Source organism: Chiloscyllium plagiosum, unplaced genomic scaffold (assembly GCF_037043375.1).
Source record: "Chiloscyllium plagiosum isolate Xiang-an unplaced genomic scaffold, Cpla_swu_hap1 HiC_scaffold_5, whole genome shotgun sequence".
Classification (NCBI taxonomy): Eukaryota; Metazoa; Chordata; class Chondrichthyes; order Orectolobiformes; family Hemiscylliidae; genus Chiloscyllium; species Chiloscyllium plagiosum.
This window is the reverse complement of record NW_028270143.1, coordinates 20274020-20296773: the sequence shown is the minus strand read 5'-3', so window position 1 is coordinate 20296773 and position 22754 is coordinate 20274020. Positions and strand designations below refer to the sequence as shown.

General features: G+C 41.1%; 1 protein-coding gene across 3 annotated transcripts in view; it reads right to left on the bottom strand.

The window, feature by feature from the left end:
* LOC122550233 (triple functional domain protein) overlaps window positions 1–22754 on the bottom strand; it is a 581330-nt gene that overhangs the window by 363452 nt on the left and 195124 nt on the right. For all 3 annotated transcript variants that reach the window (XM_087987024.1, XM_087987025.1, XM_087987026.1), the window contains exon 3: window positions 14703–14817. In XM_087987024.1, coding sequence (XP_087843150.1) covers window positions 14703–14817 — 115 coding nt within the window. The remainder of the gene's footprint in view (window positions 1–14702; window positions 14818–22754) is intronic.

Below are 22754 nucleotides of genomic sequence, written 5' to 3'. Positions count from 1 at the left end.
TCTCTGCATTTCATGCTTCCCCTTTATGTCATATAGTCCCTTCAGTACAACTCATTCATGCTGACCAGATATCTTAAATTAATCTAGTCCCATTTGCCAGTATTTGGCCCATATCCAGGGAAAAAGAGAGGGCTGCAGATGCTGGAGATCAGTCAAAAAGTGTGGTGCTGGAAAAGCACAGCCAGTCAGGCAGCTCGAAACATCGACTCTCCTGCTCCTCGAATGCTGCCTGACCAGCTGTGCTTTTCCAGCACTACATTTTTTTACTTTGGCCCATATCTCTCTAAACCCTTCCTATTCAGATACCCATCCAAGCCCTTTTTAAGTGTTGCAATTATACCAGCCTCAACCACTTTCACTGTCAGCATATTCTATACGTGCACCACCCTCTCCGTGAAAAGGTTACCCCTTAGTCTGTTTTAAATCTTCCCCTCTCGCCTTAAACCTGCACCCTCTACTTTTGGACTCCCCTAGCCCATGGGCAAAGCTCTTGGCAATTCGCCTGATTCATGTTTCCCATGATTTTATAAATTTCTATAAGATCACCCCTCAGCCTCAGACGCTCCAGAGACTCTCACCATAGCTCAAACTCTCCAATCCTGGGGGAGAAAGTGAGGTCTGCAGATGCTGGAGATCAAAGTTGAAACTTTATTGCTGGAACAGCACAGCAGGTCAGGCAGCATCCAGGGAACAGGAGATTCGACGTTTCGGGCACAGGCCCTTCTTCAGGAATCTCCAATCCTGGCAACATACTTGCAAATCTTTTCTGAACCCTTACAAGTTTCACAACATCCTAGTTATAGCAGAGAGACCAGAACTGAACAATATTTGAAAAGTGGACTAACCAATGTCCTGTAGCTGCAACATGACCTCCCAATTCCTATTCTCAATGCACTGATCAATAAAGACAAGCACACCAAATGCCTTCTTCACTATCCTATCTATTTGCGACTCCACTTTCAAGGAACTATGAAACTCCACTCCAAGGTCTCTTTGCTCAGCAACACTCCCCAGGACCTTAACATTAAGTGTATACATCCTGCCCTGATTTGCCTTTTCAAAATGTAGCACCTCACATTTATCTAAATTAAACTCCATCTGTCACTCCTTTGCCCATTGGCCCATCTGATCAAGGTCCCATTGTACTCTGAAGTAACCTTCTTTGCTGTCCGCTATACTTCCAATTTTAGTGTCACCTGCAAACCTACGGACCATACCTCCAACACTCACATCCAAATAATTTATATAAATGATGACAAGCAGTCATTTATATGACCAGCACCAATCCTTGTGGCACACTGCTGGTCACAGGTCTCCAGTCTGAAAAACAATTCTCCAACACCACCGTCTCCTACTTTGGAGCCAGTGCTGCACCCAAATGGCTAGTTCTCCCTGTATTCCATGTGATCTAACCTTGATAACCAGTCTACCATGCAGAACCTTGTCGCATGTCTTACTGAAGTCCATATAGATCACGTTCATCAATCCTCCTCTTCTTCCAAATTAATGCGACATGATTTCACACGCATAAAGCCATGTTGACTATTGTTAATCAGCCATTGCCTTTCCAAATATATATAAACCCTGTGCTTCAGGATCCCCTCCAACAACATACCAACCCCTGATGTTGGGCTCACCAGTTTATAGTTCCCTGGCTTTCCCTTTGGCACATCAGACAATCACCAATCTTCTGGCATATCACCTGTAGGTAACAATGATACAAATATCTAAGCAAGGGGCACAGCAATCACTTCGCTAACTTCCCACAAAGTTCTACGGTATACTTGATCAGGTCACAGCGATTTATACATCTTTATGTGTTTTAAGATGTCCAGCACCACCTCCTCTCTAGTATGGACACTTTACTATTTACTATTTATTCCCATGTTCTCGAGCTGCCATATCCCTCTCCACAGTAAATACTGATGAAAAACACTCGTTTAGGATCTCCCCCATCTCCTGTGGTTCCACATATAGGCAGCCTTCCTGATCTTTAAGGGGCCTTATTCTTTCTCCAATTAGACTTTGGTCCTTAGTCATGATTTGGAGATGCCGGTGTTGGACTGGGGTGTACAAAGTTAAAAATCACACACCACCAGGTTATAGTCCAACAGGTTTAATTGGAAGCACACTAGCTTTCGGAGCACCGCTCCTTCATCAGGTGGCAGTGGAAGGCTCAATCCTAACACACAGAATCCTAACACAAAAATTTACAGTGTGATGTAACTGAAATTATATATTGAAAAATTGATTGTCTGTTAAGCCTTTCATCCGTTAGAATACCATGACAGTTTCACTTCTTTCAGGTGGAAATCACAAAACCTTTTTTCTAAAAAAGGTTGCATTCTCAGGTTAGTTGTTAACAATGGTGATAGCTAGACAATATGTTGAAGGTGTTAGCCCCGTGTTCTCTGTCTATGCCATGATGTTTAGATTGATTCTAATCTAAAAAGTGAGATAACGGAATTTTACATGAATTCATGCAGTTTTTGAGCAAAGTACAATGTAACCCTGCAAGTACAAATTCACTACACAAAATGTGTGTGCATGTGGGTCTTTGACTGTCTGTGTGTGTGTGTGTCTATCTGGGTTGGGGGTTGTTAGTGTGAAAAAGTAAGTGTATGTGTGCGTGTGTAGTGAGTGCAGTGTGTCTTAAGTCTGTGAGGGGGTGCATGTGAGAGTGTGGGGGTCTGTATGCAAGTCCATGTATATGTGTGTCCGTGTGTGTGTGTCCGTGTGTAGTGCAATGGTGGCCAGATTCATCAGCTGTACCCACAAGATAGTGCAAAACATGACCCATTCACAACGCAATGCCATCCAGGCTCTCAAAACCAATCACAACACTGTCATCAAACCAGCAGATAAAGAAGGAGCCATTGTCATTCAGAATAGAACAGATTACTGCAACGAAGTGTACCAACAACTGAACAACCAGGAATACTACAGGCAACTACCAGCTGATCCGACCAAAGAACACACCCATGAATTAAACACACAGATCAGAACTTTGGATCCAGTCCTACAGAGTTCCCTACACGCCTCATCCCACGTACTTCTCGTGTAGGCGACTTCTACTGCCTTCCAAAGGTACACAAAGCCAACACACCAGGACGTCCCATCGTGTTGGGCAATGGGACCCTATGTGAGAATCTCTCCGGCTATGTGGAAGACATCTTGAAACCTATTGTACAGGGGATCTCCAGCTTCTGTCGGGACACTACTGATTACTTACAGAAACTCAGCACTCACGGCCCAGTCGAACCGGGAACATTCCTTGTCACAATGGACATTTCCGCACTCTACACCAGCAACCCCCACAATGATGGCATCGCGGTAACAGACTCGGTACTCAACACCAACAACTGCCAATCTCCAAACATCATCATACAACTCATCCGCTTAATTCTTGATCACGTCTTCACCTTTGACAACCAGTTCTTCATCCAGATACATGGAACAACCATGGGGACCAAATTTGCACCCCAATATGCCAACATTTTTATGCACAGGTTCAAACAAAACTTCTTCTCTATGCAGGATCTCCAACCAACATTATACACTAGGTACATTGACAACATTTTCTTCCTCTGGACCCATGGTGAGGAGTCACTGATAAAACTACACAGTGACATCAACAAGTTTCATCCACCATCAAACTCATCATGGACTACTCTCGACTGTCTGTCTCATTCTTGGACACATGCATCTCCATCAAGGATGGACACCTCAGCACCACACTCTACTGCAAACCCATAGACATCCTCACAATGCTACACTTCTCTAGCTTCCAACCAAAACATGTTAAAACAGCCATTCCATATGGACAAGCCCGACGCATACACCAGATCCGCTCAGATGAGGAGGAACATAACAGACACCTGGAAGTACTCAGGGATGCCCTCAAAAGAACGGGGTACGATGCCCAACTCATCAACCACCAGTTCCGACGTGCCACAGCAAGGAACCGTAATGACCTCCTCAGGAGACAGATATGCTGCAACTGACAGGGTACCTTTCGTTGTTCAGCATTTCCCAGGAGCTGAAAAACTACGCCATGTTCTTCGTGACATGCAACACATCAATGAGGATGAGCACCTCGCCAAGACCTTCCCCACTCCTCCACTACTTGCCTTTAAACAACCGCCAAACCTCAAACAGATTGTTGTTCGTAGCAAGCTACCCGGCTCTCAGGACAACTCTATACAACCCTGTCACGGTAGGCGCTGCAAGACTTGTCAAAGTGTGGACATAGATACCACCATTACGTGTGGGGACACCTCCCACCTTGTACATGGCAGGTACCCATGTGACTCAGCCAGCATTGTCTGCTTTATACATTGCAGGCAAGGATGCCCGGAGGCATGGTACATTGGGGAAACCAAGCAAAGGCTATGACAATGGATGAATGGGCACTGCACAACAATCAACAGACAGGAGTGTTCCCTCCCAGTTGGGGAGCACTTCAGAGGTCCAGGACATTCGACCTCGGACCTTTGGGTGACCATCCTCCAAGGCGGACTTCGGGACAGGCAGCAGCGAAAAGTGGCCGAGCAGAGGCTGATAGCTAAGTTCGGTACCAATAGGGAGGGCCTCAACTGGGTCCTTGGGATCATGTCACACTACAGGTGACCACCATTGCACTATACACACACACACACACACAGATACTCCTACACACATACACACGGACACACATATACACAGACGCGCACACAGACACCCACACACACCCTTACAAACACACACACTCCCACACTCACACATGCACTCCCTCAAGACTTAAGACACTCTGTACTCACTACACACACACATACTTTCTCACACTCACAACCCCCAACCCAGACAGACACATACACACAGACAGTCAAAGACCCACATGAACGCATATATTTTGTGGAGTGAATTTGTACTTTCAGGGTTACATTGTACTTTGCTCAAAAACTGCATGAATTCATGTAAAACTCCATGATCTCACTTTTTAGATTAGAATCAATCTAAACATCATGGCATTGACAGAGAACACAGGGGGCTAACACCTTCAACATATTGTCTGGCTTTCACCATTGTTAACAGCTAACCTGAGAATGCAACTTTTTAAAAAAAGGTTTTGTGATTTACACATGAAAGAAGTGAAACTGTCATGGAATTCTAACAGATGAAAGGCTTAACAGACAATCAATTTTTCAATGTATAATTTCAGTTACGTCACACAGTAAATTTTTGCTATAAATTCTGTGTGTTAGGATTGAGCCTTCCACTACCACCTGATCAAGGAGCAACGCTCTGAAAGCTAGTGTGCTTCCAATTAAACCTGTTGGACTATAACCTGGTGTTGTGCGATTTTTAACTTTGGTCCTTAGTGTGTTTGTAAAATCCCTTTGGATTCTTCTTAACCCTCTTTAACAAAGCTCTCTCATGTCCCCTTTTTATCCTCCTGATTTCCCTCTTAAGTATATTCCTATTGCTTGTATACTCTTCTAGGGTTTCACTCGGTCCCTGCTGTCCATACCTGACACATGCATCCTTTTTTTTTTGACCAAAACCTCAATTTCTCTAGTCATCCAGCACACCCCGCATCTATCAGCCTTGCCCATTCACACTAACAGGAACACACTGTCCCTGGCTTTCATTATCTCATTTTTGAAGGCTTCCCTCTTCCAAGCCTTCCCTATACTTGCAAATATCCACCCATAATTAACTTTTGAAAGTTCTTGCTTAATACTGTCAAAATTGGCCTTCCATCAATTTGATTGTTTTATTTATTGTCACTTGTACCAAAGTACAGTGAAAAGCTTTGTTTACACGCAGTACAGGCAGATCACAATAAGCTAGGATGTATAGAACAAAAGATTTAGACGGAGGCATACATGTAACATTGTACAGGGCATACAAGACAGATCACCGTTAACAAGATCAGCATTATTTGAGGTTAGAGAGTCAATTCAATAGTCCAATAACAGCTGCGAATAAGCTGTCCCTCGTGTGTGTGTTCAGGCTTCTGTACATTCAGCCTGATTGAAGAGGTTGTCGGAGATCATTATCAGGCTCCTAAGGATCTTTGATGTGGCTGCCTTTTTCCCATGTAAATGGAGCCCGTGAATGGAAGGTGGGCTCCCCTTATGGCATTGGCTGTGCACACCTCCTCAGTAGTTTCCTCTGATCCTGGCAGAGCAGATGCCATGCCAGGCCATTATGCACCTGGACAGTATGCTTTCTATTGTGCATCTGTAGAAGTTGGTGAGGATCCTTATGGACATGCGATATTTTTGGAGCCACTTAAGGAAGAGGAGACATTGTTCTGCCTTCTTGACTGTTGCAACTATATGGGAAGACCAGGACAGGTTATCGGTTATCGTCACTCCAAGAAACTTGATGCGCTTCACCCTTTCGACCTCAGTTCCACTGATATAGATGGGGGTGTGTTTAGAACTTTCACTTTTAGATCCGGTCTATCCTTTTCCATGACTTTTTTAAAACTAATAGAATTAAGATCAGTGGTCCCAAAGTGCTCCACCATTGACACCTCTTTCACCTGCCCTGCCATATTTCCCAAGAGCAGGTCAAATTTGCTCCTTTTCTAGTAGATACATCCACATACCGAATCAGAAAATTTTATTGAACATACTTAACAATTTCCTTTCCATCCACTCTGGCAGTCCCAGTCTATGTTTGAAAAGTTAAAACCTTCACCATTGCCATCCTATTATTTTTACAGATAACTCAGATCTCCTTACAAATTTGCTTCTCAATTTTCCACTGACTCCTGGGGGTGTCTAGAGTACAATCCCAAAAAGGTGATCATTCCTTTCTTATTTCTCAGTTCCACCAAATAACTTCCCATACGTACTCCCGAGGAAAACCTGCCCTACGTACAGCTACAAATGTTAAGATTTGTATCTGCTATCTGAAAGTACAGCGTTTCTATGAAAACTTTCGTAAGCCGAAATGGAGTAAAACAAAGATGGATTCAGTTTGATGGGAAAAATTTCACCTTTTCTCGTAAAAGTGAAGAAGCATAAAGCAAACTTTCAAAAAGTGGGGGAGACCTGTATTCCTGAATAAAACTACCACACTCCTTTCTCTCCTGCCCAGTCTTTCTATCCTTCCTGTGGCATCAATACCCAGGAACACTTAGCTGTCAGTCCTGTCCATTCCTGAGCCACATCTCTGTAATTGCTATGACATACCAGTCCCATTTCCCAATCATGCCGTGAGTTCATCTGTCTTACTGTTTAGGCTGCTTGCACTGAAATAAATACAGTTCAATTTATCAGTCCAATGTCATTCTCTGCTTTATCCCTGCCTGCCCTGACTATTTGACTTGCTCCTTTTCCCAACTGCATCAGTCACAGACTGATTTCTTTCCTTCCTGGGCTCCCCACCCGACTCGCGCTCCCCCACCCTTACTAGTTCAATTCCTCCGAAGCAGCTTAACAAATCCCCCATGAGCACAATAGTCCTCTTCCAATTCAGGTGCAAATCATCCTTCTATCCTCTATCCTCCTGTTACTACTCTCACTAGCTCATGGCACTGGTTGTAATCCAGATATTACTACCCATAAGGACTTACTTTTTAACCTCCTGCCTAATTTTATAAATTCTGTCCTGAGAACCTCATTCTCTTCTCTTCCTATGACATTAGTTTCAACGTGTACAATGACCTCCTGATGGTCCCTCTGCACCCTCTCTGAGATATCCTTGATCTTGGCACAGAGAGGCAACATACCATTCTGATGTCTTGTCGGCCACAGACAGATCTGTCTGTGCCTCTGGTTAGAGAGTCCCCTATCACAATTGACCGCTTCGAAACTGACCAACCTCTTATGACAGTAGAGTCAGTCTTGAACACTCCCCACCTCTTCCTCTGCTACATTGATGACTGCATTGGCGCCACCTCGTGCTCCCGCAAGGAGGTTGAGCAATTCATCAACTTCACCAACACATTCCACCCTGACCTTAAATTTACCTGGACATCTCTGACACCTCCCTCCCCTTCCTGGACCTCGCCATCTCCATTAATGACGACCGACTTGACACTGATATTTTTTTACAAACCCACCGACTCCCACAGCTACCTGGATTACACCTCTTCCCACCCTAACTCTTGCAAAAATGCCATCCCCTATTCCCAATTCCTCTGCCTCCGCCATATCTGCTCCCAGGAGGACCAGTTCCACCACAGAACACACCAGATGGCCTCCTTCTTTAGAGACTGCAATTTCCCTTCCCACATGGTTAAAGATGCCCTCCAACGCATCTCGTCCACATCCCGCACCTCCGCCCTCAGACCCCACCCCACCAATCGTAACAAGGACAGAACGCCCCCGGTGCTCACCTTCCACCCTACCAACCTTCGCATAAACCAAATCATCCGCCGACATTTCCACCACCTCCAAACAGACCCCACCCCTTCCCGCCTTCCACAAAGACCGTTCCCTCCGTGACTACCTGGTCAGGTCCATGCCCCCCTACAACCCACCCTCCCATCCTGGCACTTTCCCCTGCCACCGCAGGAACTGTAAAACCTGCGCCCACACCTCCTTCCTCACCTCTATCCAAGGCCCTAAAGGAGCCTTCCACATCCATCAAAGTTTTACTTGTACATCCACTAATATCATTTATTGTATCCGTTGTTCCCGATGCGGTCTCCTCTACATTGGGGAGACTGGGGGCCTCCTAGCAGAGCGCTTTAGGGAACATCTCCGGGACACCCGCACCAATCAACCACACCGCCCTGTGGCCCAACATTTCAACTCCCCCTCCCACTCTGCTGAGGACATGAACGTCCTTGGTCTCCTTCACCGCCGCTCCCTCACCACCAGACGCCTGGAGGAAGAATGCCTCATCTTCCGCCTCGGAACACTTCAACCCCAGGGCATCAATGTGGACTTCAACAGTTTTTTCATTTCCCCTTCCCCCACCTCACCCTAGTTCCAAACTTCCAGCTCAGCACTGTCCCCATGACTTGTCCGGACTTGTCCTACCTGCCTATCTCCACCTATCCATTCCACCCTGTCCTCCCTGACCTATCACCTTCATCCCCTCCCCCACTCACCCATTGTAATCTATGCTACTTTCTCCCCACCCCCACCCTCCTCTAGCTTATCTCTCCACGCTTCAGGCACACTGCCTTTATTCCTGATGAAAGGCTTTTGCCCGAAATGTCGATTTCGCTGCTCCTTGGATGCTGCCTGAACTGCTGTGCTTTTCCAGCACCACTAATCCAGAATCTGGTTTCCAGCATCTGCAGTCATTGTTTTTACCTCCTTGGTACCAGAAACCTTGTCAGTGCTACATTCCCCCTTAGAGTCCATCACTGTCTACATTTTCTAAAACAGCATACTTGTTTGCAATGGGTTAGCCACAAGGAACTCCTGCATTACATGCCTAACCCTCCAATCTTTTCTAGAGGCAATCCATCTACCTGACTGTAACTAGTTTTTCTACCTTCCTGAAACTGCCATTCATCATACCCCCTAGCTCCTGTAAATTCCTCATTGTCTCTAAATGCTATTCCAACCTATTCCAAGCAAACACACTTCCTGCATAATCATCAGGTTTGAAATTTCCTCTGATTCAATTTTTGAACCTGAGTTTCTCTGAGGATTTTGAAGTTCCATATTTGAAAGGATCAGGCAAAATTTTACAATCAGGAGCCAGACCCTCTGATTGTGTTGAAATACAGCACAAGGATCAAGCTTCCTAAATTTAGCTATGGTCAACATATGGCTTCACTTCCACTGTAAAACAGTACAGTTTAATGCAAATTATAAAATTGAAATCTTCAAGAGATGGCTCAGAGAAAAAAATCCAGCAACTAACTTTAAATGCATATAATCAAGAGCAACCAATGTCAGAAATAACTGCATAAATTTCCAAATACGCAAGGCCTTGCAATACTGGATTCAATCAAGACAACAATAAAGACATAACTTTATTTAGTATGGGAACAATTGGAGGAAGTTTGACTAGCTGCTAAACTCTTGACAGCCAACAGGTGAAGCAGGAGACCAGAAAGCAACTTATGCTCCATTCAAGAGTCAAATATGACAAATCTACTTCTCCTGAGTGTTTTTGAAAGTCTCTTAATCCATCTTCAATGCCTTTCAATGGTGTACACTTAACTTATAAAATTAATACAGCACATTATTTAATGGAGAAAGGTCTGAAAAAGGAACTCAATATTCCTATTTGATGTAGCTTAATAAAAGTAATTGCAACCACAGTTTAAACATACTGAATACAAGGGGCTTTCCTGCAGGCTTGAAACATTCGTTTCAGCTTTATAGAACATTGCATCTAACTAACTTAACACTGAACTCTTCTGTTTACACAAATGAAACAGCTAAAGAATTGAACATACACCGTGTTTACGACCCAATTTATATTTCTTTTTTTTCTAATATTACCAGCCTGCAACCTACACAATGAAGAAAGTCTTAAGTAAATTCTCATGTATCATATTTTGAAATTAACTAAATTACCCAGAAAGTAGCAAGTTAGGAATACTAAGAAAGTTTGTGGTCTGACTCTTCTACTGTGTTGAAAATGTGTTGCTGGAAAAGCGCAGCAGGTCAGGCAGCATCCAAGGAACAGGAAAATCGACGTTTCGGGCATAAGCCCTTCTTCTCCTGTTCCTTGGATGCTGCCTGACCTGCTGCGCTTTTCCAGCAACACATTTTCAGCTCTGATCTCCAGCATCTGCAATCCTCATTTTCTCCTCTTCTACTATGTTGCAAAGAATTTCTTTTCAACTGAAAACGTCTTTGCTCAACTACTGTAAACAGATACAGGTGAACAATATATTGAGGTGGAATACATCAGAACAATAATGCTGTTTTGAAGAATGAACTTTCATGTTGCCAAATATATATAAATAGTTGAGAGTTGCACAAATGCTATATAACATCTTGGAACTATGTTTTTAAAATACGTCAACTCTGATTTGTTATCTCACACAATATATTCTGAGATTCCACAAACGTACAATGTAGAAGCTTAAAGATTCTTATTTAAACAGTTTGCCCTTTTTCAAGCAACCAGCAGCCAACATTCTAATGCTCCTTGAGTAAAACGTATCTCAAACTCGAGGCTTAATGCAGATCAATCAAATCGTATGTGGTCTTCCTTACACATACTGAACAAAACATTTATGCACATTTACAAAAGTAAATTTTATAATTGAGAACTCAGTGCAGGATTACTGGAAACAAGATATTTAATACAAAATATAAAACTGCCATAAGGTGCTTCAAGAGGATAAATGGAGCAGGAAATAAGATCCTATGGGCTACTTATGATGGGATGGTTAATATCCTGCACAGAAATATGCATATTGTAAGTTTTTTAGATTACTTAGAGTGTGGAAACAGGCCCTTCAGCCCATCAAGCCCACACCGACCTTCCGAAGAGCAACCAGCCCATTCCCCTACATTTACCCCTTCACCTAACACTACAAGCAATTTAGCATGGCCAATTCACCTAACCTGCAAATCTTTTGGACTGTGGGAGGAAACCGGAAGAAACCTACGCAGACACGGAGAATGTGCAAATTCCACACAGACAGTTGCCTGAGGCGGGAATTGAACCTAAGTCTTTGGCGCTGTGAGGCAGCAGTGCTAACCACTGTGCCGCCCACAGTTCTTATTGGTGGGTAAAATTTCATGGATTTACTGTAGTTGCAAAGACTACAGCTGAAGCAGCTGGAAATTCTAACAACAAAGGTGGTTTGGAGATAGGGAGAGGCACAGAAAATAATGTGCTGGGAACTTGCAAGAGACCAAGTGCTACATAAAGTTCTAGGGCAGGATAAGCATAACCAAACAAGTGAAAATAGAAGAAATTTCTGAATTCTAAATACAAAATATAATGATAAAATACATATCTGAAAAAGATATTAGCATAACTAGGAAATAAAACATAAGAACTGCTCAAAATCTGAAATAAAAACAGAAGTTGGTCTAAATGCACTGCACCTTAAATTAGAATCCACTGGCCCTTCCAGTGTGACTCTCATTCCAGAATGATAACAATATAATTTGAACCCTAAATTACAATGACCAAATAAAAGGGTTGAAAATAATATAGGAGTTAAACAATAAGTATTAAAACAATTGCCAGAAAACAACATCGAGAGGGTTATGTCTACAAATATTTAACTGATAGTTGCAGGTAAAGAATAAAAAAGTTGCTTGCATAGAGCAATGAGAGAGATAAAAGTCATTATTTTCTATTCATATGAATGCAAATTTATACAAAAAAAAATTATAACCTTGCATGAGTCACTGAAGAAGCCACATTTGAAATAGTCAAAAGAACATAGTTTTCTTTGAAGAGTGTTACAAATGGAAGGCTCTGACAATGAAGTATCAGAACTATCCGGAAACAACACGATTGTTTTAATAGGATTTGTTAAATGTTGATGAAAATTATTTGACATCAACAATTAAGGCAGAGTTATAAGTTAAAGGTCAATGTTCTGATCAACCTGAAACATTAATTGTGACTTTCTGTCTCCACGGATGCTGATTCACGAAGTGAGCATTTCAGATATTTTCTGTTTTTAGGTTCCAGGTGGTTTTGTGTTGTGATGAAGGGTAGACAGCTAAAATTGAATTAGGAAAACCAATGCATCAACTTCAGCAAATACCATAAACTCTATATTCTCACCTGGCAACTGTCTCACAGGCTGAATCAGCTTTTTCTGATTCAAGGATCCTTTCTGACCCAGGCTAAGCTTTTGAACCCATGACATTTTGTAGCACCGAGGCATCATTTCAGTTTACTAACAATAAAACCTTCATTCCAAAGGCAATCTCTTTACTCTTATGACATCAGACTCAACTTTTCCAGGGATTTCCTGGGCAGTTATCAACGTTCACCTTATTTAACATTTCGCTCATTCAAAGCTCCATTTTCTTACTCGACATCGTACATGGCTCAGATCCTTTCACTGACAGACTGGCTTCCTGTTCCCCACCGCCTCAAATTTAAAAATTCCCATCCTCAGGTTAGACTCATTCCTCATTCTAAATTCTCCTTCTTATTCATGGTCTATTGCTGTAGCCCGTCTCATATTCTTGCTCCCTTGTCCAATTTGATGCCTCTGCCTTCAGCTTCCTAGATCTCCCTTCCTAAATCTTTCCTCGCTACTCCATTTCCTCCTGTAAAAACATGCTTATAGTTATTTCTCATGACCATTCCTAACATACAAAAGCAATCTGATTTTATTCTTGTTGCAACTGACAAACATCACTCTGTAGAGATTGCATACATCATGTAAAATAATGATTGCATAAAAATAAAAATATATATTTGGGTCAGCATACTAAATTCAGTATTTTGGTATTTCATCACTGTCATCAATTTATATATGTTAAGTTTATTGTGGACTTGCGCACAAGTTTTTTTAATAATTAGCTGTAAGTGCTTTACACTTGCATATATTAATAAGATGGCAAGATTAATAATTACGTGAACCATATTTAATGAAATTAGTTCTCTATAATTAGAAAACATACACTTCAACTACCTTCACTGCATGATATGTTTCATGAAGGTTACAAAATCCTTTCCTGACAACTAGTCTGTCTGCCTGAAAAATCATCAGAAGCTTTTTGTATTTCAGCAGTATAGATTAAATAAAATTCTTTACTGAAATCAACAACTTTCAACAAGGCCACCTTTCTGATTTGATATTAGAAATGGCAACAATTCATTACAAAAATTTTCATCCAGATATTCCATCCTCACTTTTGACAGGGCTTTAAAAATAAATTCAAATTAGGCCATCATAATATGCTTCTGCAGATCAAATTAAAAATTACTCAAGTAAGTGCAACTATAAAAATATGTTGAAATTAAGCCTCAAATAAATGTTCACTTCTATTTCATTCTTCTTTCAAATATGCTGCATTACTCAAAAACAAAAGCAAAGTTTATGGTTAATTTCTTGCATAAGCTCTAGTTGCAATATCAATTTAAAATTGGAGAATCCAAATTCAAAGATTAATAAAAAAGGTAAGTATACCATATTTAGGTGAGTGGAAGTGAAAGTGAAGCCAATTTGTTTTCCTTCTATCAATCACAGTCTTGGGACTAGATTGGGTTGGGATAGCTGGTCGGCATGGATGGGTTGGACCGAAGGGTCTGTTTCCATGCTGTACATCTCTATGACTCTATAATTTACAAATATTTGGTTTTCAATCCTTGTAGGGAACAAAATCTTCAGTATACAAATTGCACTTGAAACATAAAACATTTATAATTATGGAAAGTATTATTCTAGTGCACAGAATGACAGTGCATTTATTGTAGCATTTACACATACACGAAAGTTTCTGAATTTCAAAAAAAAACTTGCAAAAGACTTAACAGCAACAAAATCCCCATCTGTAAGTCATTTGCTGCAACATATCATGCTACAGCTGCTTGCAATCTTACATTATCACTCAAAAAGATCAAGTTGTCACTATTCTCTTTAAATTTCCCATTTGTATAATGTCTTGCACTAAATAAAGTTCAGGGACATATATGTTGATAAAAATATTTATGTTTTTACTCATGGCTCATGTTTTGATGGAAAGCGAATCAAGAGCTCTGAAGGGGAAAAGGGGATCTCATAAAACAGTTACCTGTTCATCTTTAAACTTCATACATGGATACTTATTTCAGAATAAATAAATTCAGTGCTTTCATCATACCTTGGAATATTAGCTAAATAGGAGATAAGCCGCCTAAGATCTTCTTGTCTTATTCTGTCATGGTTGCTACGTGCTGGAAATGTCAAGACGGGACCTCCACGCTTATCTCGTCCACCTAAGAAAAGAAATCAGAGGACAATTAAAGACAAGCAAATAATGACAAGTCTTCTCTGAAATGCAATCTTATAATGAGTTGATATAGAAGTAAATTGGTCTCTAAACTACAGGATACATAGGGCACAAGAAAACAGTAAATACTAATTACATTCAGTATAATTGAAGTGGAAAGTGCTGGTCTTGTGGTAATATAGAATCCGAAGCCAATGTTCTGGGTATGTGGGTTCAAATCCCACCAGGGCAGATAGTGAATTTTGCACTTAATAAAATTATATTTTAAAGTAATAAATATTGACCATGTAATCAATGTTCATTGTTGCAAAATCACAGCTGGTTCAGTAATGTCCTTCAGGGAAGGTAATCTGCCCTTCTTAACTGGTCTGGCCTACATGTGACTCCAGATTCAGAGAAATGTGGTTGACTCTTAACTGACCTTTGTAGAATTAGGGATGGGCATAAATGCTGGCCTAGCCAACACAGTGAATAAATGAATTAATAAAAATATCTATAACTTTAACAGCCACATCCTCCTGAGATGGCCAATGGGTGAAGACTCGGACAAATGCACTCGCCAACATTCCTTCTATCCTTTGTGAACTTGAGTTCATCCCAAATTCTGTTACATTCCGTGTCTTAGTGCATACTAAGTTCTGCACTCAAACATCCTTGACTGGCTCCTGGTCAAGCAGTGTTTTCATTCTGAAAGCCTTACCTATGTTTTCACATTCCTTCATGGTCTTTCCCCTTCATTATTTCAGTAATCCTCTCCAGCCCAATAACCTCCAAGGGATTTGCATTCATCTGGCTAGGTGTTTAATCAGGCAAGAAGTAAGTTCTTAATTCCCTTCCTACAGCTCTCTGCCTCTGTCCCTGCCTTCCTCGATTAAGACATTCCTTAAAATATACCTCTTTGAGCAAGCTTTCAGTCATGTGATCATGCTTCAGTGTTATGTTTTGCTTATAACATGTCTGTGAATCTTAAGGAGGCTGTGCATCAGCACGTTAATCCCCTTGAATGAAGTTTCTCAGCAATTACTTGTCCACACAGTTTGGCGGGAATGTTGCATGGACATTCCTGTTGCCCCCTCCAAACTAAGTACCTGACATCTGAACACGTCACTCCTCACAAAATTGTTGTGAAGGTCAACAACATGCCAATCTTAAAAAGGGGTGATCCAACATTCTGTATCATCAAATCTATCTTAAGTGAAAATTGCTCATTACATGTGTGCATTCAGTCTCGTGATGTGATAGCTACCACAATGAGCTTTTCCTTCCTTTAACCAAATCCTCAAGTACAGAGGAATCTTAATTATCCGGCATTCAATTAAACGAATTTCAGATTATCCGAACAAGATCGTAAGGTTCCAATGCTTGGATAACTATGTTACCTGGTATTCGACTAATCAAACAAAATACTCACCCTGCCCATGTCCTTCGGATAATCGAGGTTCCTCTCTACATGGGTTCCAACTCAGCCAGGTCAAACTTATCAGCTTCTCTATTTCTTTCTCTAAAAATGTTACCTGACATACTGAGTATTGTGATAAAAAATATACACCATAATCATTTGGATTGTAGGACTTTTAAAATAGAGGCAGATGTGTGGTTTTAATTCTGTGAAAGTAACTTCTCTTTTTAAAATGAGTCAGAACATAATTTTGAACAGTGAACTAGAAACATTGTTTCCAGGAAGACTAGTGATTCAGTCCAATGTCTAGTAGGGCACATGTACGGTTTATGTAGGGCGGCACAGTGGCTTAGCAGTTAGAACTGCAGCCTCACAATGGCAGGGACCCGGATTCAATTCCAACTTCAGACAACCGTCTGTGTGGAGTTTGCACATTCTCCCAGTGTCTGCATGGGTTTCCTCTGGGTGCTCTGGTTTCCTCCCACAGTCCAAAGATGCGCAGGTTAGGTGAATTGGCCATGCTAAATTGCCCATTGTATTAGGTGCATTAGTAGGAGGGAAATGCATCTGGGTGGGTTCCTCTTCAGAGAGTCGTGTGCACTTATTGGGCCAAATGGCCAACTGTAGGAAATATAATCTAATGGAGGTAATGCCTAATGCTGAGTATATGAGAAATAAAGAAAACAGGCCAAATGGCTATAAGTCAAGCCTTTGACTTAAATTCAAAAGAATCAGGTGGTCAGTTCAGAAGGCAGAAGTCTCATCCTAAGGAGAATCCTGTTTTTTCAGGGAAATAACCACCCTGGCTGAAGTAGTGAAACTTCCATGCGAGGAAAGTTTGCTTAGAAGTCTTCATGTTGTTAGAACTGAAAAGAGCTTTAGAACATCAGATCTGAAAAACGTTCAAAAGGAAGTTGTAAAAATATTTTAGCAGCTCAAAATAAAAAGCTGAGAAGAGCCAGTTAGGTAAAAAACAACACAATTTAAATAAGGATGATATTTCTGATTGAGAAACTGTAAAAGATGTTTGGAAACAGGTGGAAATTTTGTTTTGTGATTTATGTTAAGATCTTTCTAAACTATCGAACTGTAGCAGAACTTTGTTTTGATTTGTGATACAAAATCTGATTAATTTAATAGTCAATTTTATGTTATTGCAAATGATATCTTAAGACATAATTTTATTCGATCAAAATAGACCAATTTAAATGGTCTCTGTAAAGTACTGGGGTAAAAAGCAATTAAGAAAAAGCTATAATTACTTAAATCTGCATATATCATAGAATCATCCAATCGCTGCAGTGCCAAATAGAGGCTCCTCAGCCCATCAAGTCTGCATCAACCCTCTAAATAGCATCCCACCCTGGCCCCTTCACCCTATATCCCCATATTAACCACGGATAATCCTTCTAGCCTGCACATTCTTGGACACGATAGGGCAATTTAGCATGGCCAATCCACCTAATCTGCACATCTTTAGACTGTCGGAGGAAACCGATGTACACAGAACAAACTCACACAGTCACCCAAGGCTGGAATCGACATATGTGGACAAATCAAATCAGTAACAACAACATACAGGAGAAATTCATGGAGTGTATATAGGATCATTACTTCCAGGAACCAACTAGGGAGCTGGCCACCCTAGATTTAGGTATGCTGTAATCAGAAAGGAATGACTGACAATTGCTGTGAGGGACCCACTGGGGAAGAGTGACCATAATATGATATTACTCTTCATCTTACTGAAGAAATCGGAGTTAATTCTGAGAATAGATTCCTGAATCTAAATTAAGAAAACTATTAAGAGTATAAGGTGCGAGCTGGCTATGATAACTTGGGAACATTACTTAAAGAGATGACGGTGGATAGACAAATGACAAATAATTAAACAGCACATGGACAAACTACAACAACTGTTCTTCTGGCACAAAAAGAAAACAGGAAAAGGGGGCTGAGGCATTGCTAACAGATTAGATTACATTACAGTGTGGAAACAGGCCCTTCGGCCCAACAAGTCCACACCGACCCGCCGAAGCGAAACCCACCCATACATTTACCCCTTACCTAACACTACGGGCAATTTAGCATGGCCAATTCACCTGACCCTGCACATCTTTGGACTGTGGGAGGAAACCGGAGCACCCGGAGGAAACCCACGCAGACACGTGCAAACTCCACACAGTCAGTCGCCTGAGGTGGGAATAGAACCCAGGTCTCTGGCGCTGTGAGGCAGCAGTGCTAACCACTGTGCCACCGTGCCGCCCAGGGAAATGAAGATCCAAACTGACAAAAAAAGGGGCTGTTTAGACTTCAGCAAAGGAGGGCAAACGGATTGATAAACAGTTGGAAAATACAGTATGACAATAAGCTTGTAGGGAACATACAAAGTGATTGCAAAAGCTTCTGTAAAGTATGTGATGAGAAAAAGTTTGTGAAGATAAATGTAGGTCTGTTCCGGTTAGAAACAGGTAAGTTATACTGAGGAGGGAAAAAAAGCAGACGAATGAAGTACAGATTTTGGTTCTGTCTTTAGATTTGAGGATTAGCAAATAGTGTCCCAAGAATGTTGGGTAGCACAGAGGCTAGTGAGGGAGGAACAAAAAGAATGATATTGAGAAAATTGATGGAACTAAAGGCTGATAAATTCCCACGGCCCCAGATAAAATTACATCCCAGAGTACTTAAGGAACTGGCCCTAGAAATAGTGGATGCATTGGTGGTCATCTTCCAAAATTCTATAGACTTTGGAAGAGTTCTCTTGGATTGGAGTATAGCTAATGTAGCCCCTCCATTAAAAAAGGAGACAGAAACAGGCAATCATAGGCTGGTTAGTCTGGCATTGGTAGTGGGGAAATTCTAGAATCCATTTTGAAAGATTTAGTAACAGAGTACTTGGAAAACAGTGGCAGGGTCAGACAGAGACAGCATGGATTCACAAAAGGGAAATCATGCTTGACAAGTCTATTGAACTTTTTTAAGTATGTAACTAGTAGAGCTGATATTGAAAAGCCAGTGGACATGGTTTAGTTGTACTTTCAGAAGGCCTTTGATAAGGTCCCACATAAGAGCTTAACATGTAAAATTAAAATTAAATCACCACATGAGATTGGGAGTCATGAAATTACATGAATACAGAACTGTTTGGTAGACAGGAAACAAATTAGAGGGGTAAATGATTCTTTTCTTAAGTGGCAGGCAGTGTTTGGTGGGAAATCAGGGATCAGTGCTTGGATTCCAGCAGGTATTCTCAATATTCATTAATGATTTATATGAGGGAACTAAGTTTAATATCTCCAAATCTGCAGACAATACAAAGTGTCGATGGATGGGAAGATGTAAGGACGATGCAGAGATGCTTCAGCGTGACTGGCACAAATTGAATGCACAGGCAAATTAAGCAATCATCTGTATAATCTGTAATCTGTGGGTCAGGAAGGCAGATTATCTGAAAAGCTATTGATTGAGAAACAGGAAAATGAAATGAGCTTTGGATGTCTTAGTAATACAGTTGCATGCAAGTTTTAGCAGGCAATGACGGCAGCAAATGGCATTTTGGACTTCACAGTGAGAGGATTTGAGTATAACAGCAAGGAACTTTTGCTGCAATTGTACAGGGCTTTGGTGAGACCAGCAGCATAATGTGTAGCCAAAAGAAAACATGCTGGAAAATCTCAGCAGGTCTGGCAGCATCTGTAAGGAAAGAAAAGAGCTGACGTTTCGGGTCTAACTGACCCTTAGTCAAAGCTAAACAAAAGGGAGAAATGGGGAGGTATTTATACTAGGCTGAGAGAAGTGAGTCATGGCTCCAGAAGCAAAGGTAGCAATAAAGAGGTGATAATGACAGTGCATAGAGAGATTGTAGGGAGATTAGGAGCTGTGAATGACCAAGGCTGAAGCCGGTGCTATGTGACAAAATATGTGGGGGATGGGTGAAGCAGAGGCAAAATGGAAAACAGGGGAGAAGGGTAGCAAAGGGGGAAGAGGAGAGGAAAAAGGTGATGAGAGAGTGGGGAGAGAGAGAAAGAAAGACAATCAAGAAATAAGAGGTACAGAACAGTGAAAAAATAATAAAAAAGGATAAATTAAATAAAATTACGGAGCAGAATGAAAACAGAGAGGTTGAGAGGGGATAATCATCTGAAGTTGTTGAATTCAATGTTGAGACCGGCAGGCTGTAATGTGCCTAGTCGGAAGATGAGATGCTGTTCCTCCAGTTTGCGTTGATCTTCACTGGAACATTGCAGCAAGCAATGTGGGCACAGGAACAGGATCGTGTGTTGAAGGTCCGGGACCTGATCGCGTACAGATTTTGTTTTAGCATAATGTTTAGTTTCATCTGAAGAGTGATGCTCTGGCTATGGAAGATGCACAATGAAGGTTACCAGACCAATTCCTGGAATGGCAGGATTGATGTAAAGACAGACTGGATTGCTTAAGACAATGTTCACTGGAATTGAGAAGAATGATGGGGGGGTGGGAGGAATCTCACAGAAGACTACTGTTTCAGGACTAGACAGAGTGAGCACATTGAGGATGTTAAAGTCATAGAGACCTACAGAACAGAAAAAGGTCCATCGGTCCAGGCCAATCAAAAACATCGACCTAATCCCATTTTCCAGCAATTGGCCCTGTAAGCCTTGGCATCGCAAGTGCACTTTGGAATATTTATTAAATGTTAGGAGGGCTTCTGTCTCTACCACACGTCTGGCAGAGAGTCCCAGGTTCACAACACCCTTTGTTGAAAAGGTTTTTCCTCACATCTCCTCCAAACCTTCTGCCTCTCACTTAAATCTATGCCCCCAGTCAATGATCCCGAAAAAGTTTCTTCCTGCCTACCCTATCTATAAATCTCAAATTTTATACATCCAAATCATGTTCCCTCTCAATCTCCTCTGCTTTAAGGAAAACAACTCCAGACCGTCCAATTTTTCTTCATAACTGCAACTCTCTAGTCCAGGCAACATCCTGGTAAATCTCATCTGCTTCCACTCCAGTACTATCACATCCCTCCTATAATGTGGATTTCAGAACTGCACAAAATATTCTTGTTTTGGCCTCAGCAACAATTTATATAGTTCCAGCGTTGCTAATCTTTTTTTCCAAACTATATCCCTCTGCTAATAAAGGCAAATATACCATGTACTCTGTTAACTAATTTACCAAGCTGCCCTGATACCTTAAGGGACTGGTGTGCATGCACACCAAGTTTCCTCTGATCCACTGGTGCTTCTCAGGTTCTTATGCATCATGCATTTCAGTGCCTTGTTTGCAAATAAAATTTTACTTCTCAAGAGGTGCTACACATTTGCAGTAAAATCATCAACCCTATGAAAAAAGGAAGTGAATATTTGTTATTTATCACAAATAAACTAATTAAATTTGACACATGCGCAATGTTATTTTCAGAACCGTCAATCTTATTTGCCTGAATCAAACTAGGGATGTGGCACCATAACTTTGAACTGAATTATTCAACTAAAACGAACTTATATAAGCTTGTGTTACTCCAAGTGCAAACATAATTAGATTTTCTATTTGTGATTACCTCAGATAATTTTACCACAATTTATGACAAAGTTGTGAGATAATGTAGGTGCGAGTAATGTATCAAATTGTGCCTTTTGTTCAATGCTGTTTACGCTTTGAATAGGAGATTGATCTGTACAATTTGCTAGAACTGTAATTCAATATACAACACATTTGGATCGTCCAATGACTCTAGTCTGGTGAGAACCAAGTGTTTACCCCAAAGACCATTATTCTGAGAACAGCTACCTCTTTCATGTCTGCAGGAATACACTGAGAACTCTGGATTTTTTTTTCAAATATGATTAACTATAATCTCTTGCAAATCTGAAACAGTGTTTAAAAAATAGCTAGAACTGTTACTAGGAGTCATTTCTTTTCCACTAAAATTGAACTGGTGTGGACACAAAGTCAGGGAGTGACAAAAGGTTACAACATCTTTCCCATTATCTTTGGAATGCTTCAGGTAATCAGTTAGGTCAGTTGCCAAGGTGTGTACGGTGTGATGTAGAATGATAGCAAAGAAACAGGTTTAATCCCCATAGCAGCTGTGGGAGATCATGGAGGCCCGCCTCCTCATCTGGGCTAACACTTGCAAAGTAGTGACCTTCTACTTATGTGTAGCCAACTCTTTCTCTTTAAAAGGAATACCCATGGTGTTTGTGGACCACGGCTACTTATATGTAATTCCCTTGGGTAAATAAAAGCATGATACGATGCGATGTTGTCGTCAAGGATGTTTTTCACAGTTTAACATGCAACGCATTTCTTGAGTATAAATCTCACTATTCATTCTGCTATATCTGATGCTAATATTATTAGTAAATCCAAAAAGTGAAAAAAACTTCATCCACCAACTTCTTACAGACTGGAAATTTCTGTTGTTGGTCTCATATCTGCAAACTTTTTCTAAGAGTCTAACATTCGCAGTTTTCCAGTTTTTTTGACCTTTGTATTTACGTCTGATATTTAAAGTCAGAGAAAACTACTACAGA